Raw genomic sequence first — 4,062 nt, 5'->3', positions numbered from 1 at the left:
GACGCTGAAGAATCTAATAAAGGTCTCGATCTCCTCCTGCGAGGACAATCCAGACCTACTCACGGCGTCGTGTGGAAGTGCCTTTGAATCCGTAGCAGCCAAAGAACGCGTCCCTCGTCCAGCACCACGGAGCGGCAGAGCTTCGTCCCCCTCAGCGGCTGCCTGTACCCTCCGTCCCCAGGCTGGAGGAGGAGGTGGTGCTGACCAAGACACCCAGACGGGTGATGCCCTCAGCGAGACAGAGCTGCGCCACAGATAGCATCAAGGAGAAACCGAACGTTTACTAAATCGGAAAAGAAAAAAGCATTAATTAACGTACAAAATCGGGAGAATCTTGTGCTTTAACTTACAAAATCGGAAAAATCCTGTGCTTTAACTTACAAAATCGGGAGAATCTTGTGCTTTAACTTACAAAATCGGGAAAATTTTGTACTTTAACTTACAAAATCGGAAAAAATCTTGTACTTTAATCAGCTCGCGCAGAATATCCAGCTGAATATCATATTAGATAAAATACTCTGCTATAAAATCACACTGAATATTAGACTCAGAATAGTCCGTGATGGAGAATTTTCACGTCTTGTAAACGCTAGATTTTTTATCAGCTTTCCCATCGAAGCATGATCCCCGAAGTCCTTCCTTCATGATCCTACTTAAAGAAAAAGGGAGAGAAAGTCTACCATGATAAATGAACTGGGTGAAGACATACATCAACAGAGTCCTTGAGAGAGAGAGAGAGAGAGAGAGAGAGAGAGAGAGAGAGAGAGAGAGAGAGAGAGAGAGAGAGAGAGAGAGAGAGAGAGAGAGAGAGAGAGAGAGAGAGACCAGATACGACACACACGCGCGAGTTGATGCTGCAGTATTTGCCGTGTTACTTTGCGTACTCCCGGAGTGAGGAGTCTCTGGGTCCAGTCTTGCCTCCTTCTTATCAGCGGTGATCATCGTCAAGAACACGCACGTCTGTTGTCCTTCTTCGCGCGGGAAGTTCCAGACATTCTGATCACTACTGAGGTAGGTAAATGGCCCTGATACCTGTGTGTGTGTGTGTGTGTGTGTGTGTGTGTGTGTGTGTGTGTGTGTTGACACCTCTCCTCCTCCCGCCCCACCTGACACGTCGCCTGATGGCCACGCGCACATCCAACGTTTACAAACAACTCTTACACGTGTTTCGAGACACACAACGTTGGCAAAGCATCTCCCAACGTTTGCTTGCGTCATCGCGAAGGCAGCGGAATGGTAAACACCCTGGGTGCAACTTGTTTCCAAAACATTTGATCTCTGTGTTGTTGGAGGGTGTTTAGTAAATAGTTTCGGGGGTAAGACTTTACACAGCACTGCGACACGTGAGCCCACGCTTGTTGTTCTTCGAGACCAATAACATTGAGCCTGTCTTCTGGTGGGACAACAAGACCGCGCGGGGGTATATATACATGAGGTGATTCCTCCGCTCTCTGTGTTACACTTCTCTCCCGTCAGTGAAGTGGGCAGAACCCGCTCCCCTCCACCACCACCAGCAACGTTAAGTCATCACGGGAGGAAGACAAGACTTGGATCAGTCGCGGGAGGAATGGCAGACACGCCACAAGCCGCCATGCTGCTCGGTCTTGCGGTGACGATGTCCCTCGCGCTCTGCTCCGCTGGCCTCACCATCAGCAACAAGGATCCGTTCGGCCTCCGGTTCAGCCGATCCAACTTCAACTCTGCCGACCAGAGTTCAGTTCCTCACTTAGACGACTACCGCCACTACGACTACCACCACGACGACGGCGACGGCGGGGGTGGCAACGACTACGACGAAGAGGAGAACATCTCGGCGACCATCGACTACATCCGCCAGCTCCTGAGGACGACCAAGAACCCGGGAGCGATGTACGAACTCTTGGGACTGCTGGAGTCCGCCGGCTTCAGGAGGGGCAACATGATGGGCAGCGACGACAACAAGTGCGTCAGCATGACCTTCACGTCGACCAACTGTACGCTGGTGAGTACAAGGAGCTACGTCCTCACCTCATCGAGTACTGAGGGAGACCCCTCCTCTGTTAAGACGCGTGGGGAAGTGGTGGGATCACGGAGTGACTATGGACGAGGCCAAGGCAGGGTCCTCCTTTATGCTAGGATCTAATCTCGGGGATATACGAAAGGAAGGACATGACACGTTCACTTGTGGGTCAAAATGGGTCGACTTTGGTTCCGTAGGATCGACTTCCAAGTGTCAAGGGTCATATAAGGATATGATCATCAGCTCCGAATAGAGATGTCGTCTTTTGGTTAGGGATGGTCCCTCCAGCCAGCTATGGTGAAAACTTCAGCTTGAATTTGAGGGTAAACTGTCAACAGACTGATCAACGTAAGGTAAAGGGCCTACACTGACACTCAAAAAAATTACAGACTACGGAAACAACGTGTAAAAAAAATTCTATTTCGACCATCAAAAAAATAAGAGACTGGAGCAACATCTCAAAAAAAAAAATAAGCAGACAGTTACTACAGACAAGCCCATAGCTAGGGATAAACACAGCCTGCGATTAATCCACCAATCCTCCTCCTCCTCCTTCTTATTCCTGTGCTAGTAGTACACGTTAACGTCGTCTTTGCCTCAAGGTCAACACCTTTCCATCCACCTCAGACATGTGTCAATGCAGCCCGTCCCGAAAACCAGACACCCCATCATGGAACTTGTAGAAGGCGAGGGCAATGTCTGTATAGGCAATGATGGGTAATGTTTAAAGGTACAAGTCTAAACAGTGTTATATAGACAGGAGCCTTGAGCCCTGGTGGGTAAAGAAAGAACCACTGCACCGATGGTTTTAAGTGAATACACCTGTATATAAGACGCAGGGGGTCATCTCCCCAACACGTTTGCCATAGACGCGTGGATCTCCCTTATCATGTATGTCTTCCTTATCATAACTATCACAGACACATGGGTCAACCTTATCGTGTCTGCTATAGGACACATGGGTCCTCCTTGTAATATCTGCCATACATGTACGTCTTCCTTATCATATGTGCCACGCATATCCTCCTTCTAGCAATTTAATGCTACAACCATTATCTCTGACGTTGTCCTTCACCTTTCAGATCCTGCAGCTGCCGGACTTGACGCCTGCCCTGGCCTCCCTGCAGGAGGCGTGGGAGGAGGGCGGACTCCAGGTCCTCGGGAGTATACTGCGGATCGTGAGGGTCATCAACCGACCTTGCACCTGCGCCCTGGCCCAGGTCGAGTCTGGGTGTCCAGCCTTCCTCACCGATATCCAGTTCGTCATGGCCGAGGCCTGTGCCATGCCCTGATCTCCTGATCTCCTCCTCCTCCTCCTCCTCCTCCTCCTCCTGGTGTCAGGGGAGACATACCAATACATGTCTGTGTACCCTCGGTGGATCAGACCTCAGGGCAGACAGACCAATACATGTCTGTGTACCCTCGGTGGATCAGACCTCAGGGCAGACAGACCAATACATGTCTGTGTACCCTCGGTGGATCAGACCTCAGGGCAGACAGACCAATACATGTCTGTGTACCCTCGGTGGATCAGACCTCAGGGCAGACAGACCAATACATGTCTGTGTACCCTCGGTGGATCAGACCTCAGGGCAGACAGACCAAATACATGTCTGTGTACCCTCGGTGGATCAGACCTCAGGGCAGACAGACCAATACATGTCTGTGTACCCTCGGTGGATCAGATCTCAGGGCAGACAGACCAATACATGTCTGTGTCACCTTGGTGGATATACCTGTCTCTGGTTGTGTATCATTTATCATCCAGTGGGAGAGGAACGACTGTAAATGGACAAAAAAAATCTAATTACAAAAATGCTAGAATGATGACTTAACCAGCATGACAGAGCAAAATATGTATGTCTGAGTAAATAAAACGTTTTGCGATATATTGACAGAAGAATGGAAGAAAAAAATGGAACAGAGGGCGCTGAAATTTCTATCTGAGAACAAAATGAACGAGGCCAAAAATGATTATAGTTAAACTCTCGACTTCTCTTTTCAGTAAATCACTTGCAACGGAGGAATTTCCAGGAGAATGGAAGCTTGTTAATGTAATACCC

The 4,062-nt window shown here is 49.3% G+C and overlaps 1 protein-coding gene across 1 annotated transcript; it reads left to right on the top strand.

The window, feature by feature from the left end:
• The first annotated feature begins 1,451 nt into the window (after window positions 1-1,451).
• Window positions 1,452-3,740, top strand: LOC139749808 (uncharacterized). Its single transcript, XM_071664080.1, has 2 exons — window positions 1,452-1,981; window positions 3,082-3,740. Exons 1-2 carry the CDS (start codon window positions 1,568-1,570, stop codon window positions 3,289-3,291), a joined length of 624 nt encoding a protein of 207 aa, XP_071520181.1. The 5' UTR covers window positions 1,452-1,567; the 3' UTR covers window positions 3,292-3,740.
• Window positions 3,741-4,062: the final 322 nt, after the last annotated feature.

This window comes from Panulirus ornatus, chromosome 8 (assembly GCF_036320965.1).
Source record: "Panulirus ornatus isolate Po-2019 chromosome 8, ASM3632096v1, whole genome shotgun sequence".
NCBI classification, from domain to species: domain Eukaryota; kingdom Metazoa; phylum Arthropoda; class Malacostraca; order Decapoda; family Palinuridae; genus Panulirus; species Panulirus ornatus.
This window is presented reverse-complemented; position numbering and strand designations above follow the sequence as displayed.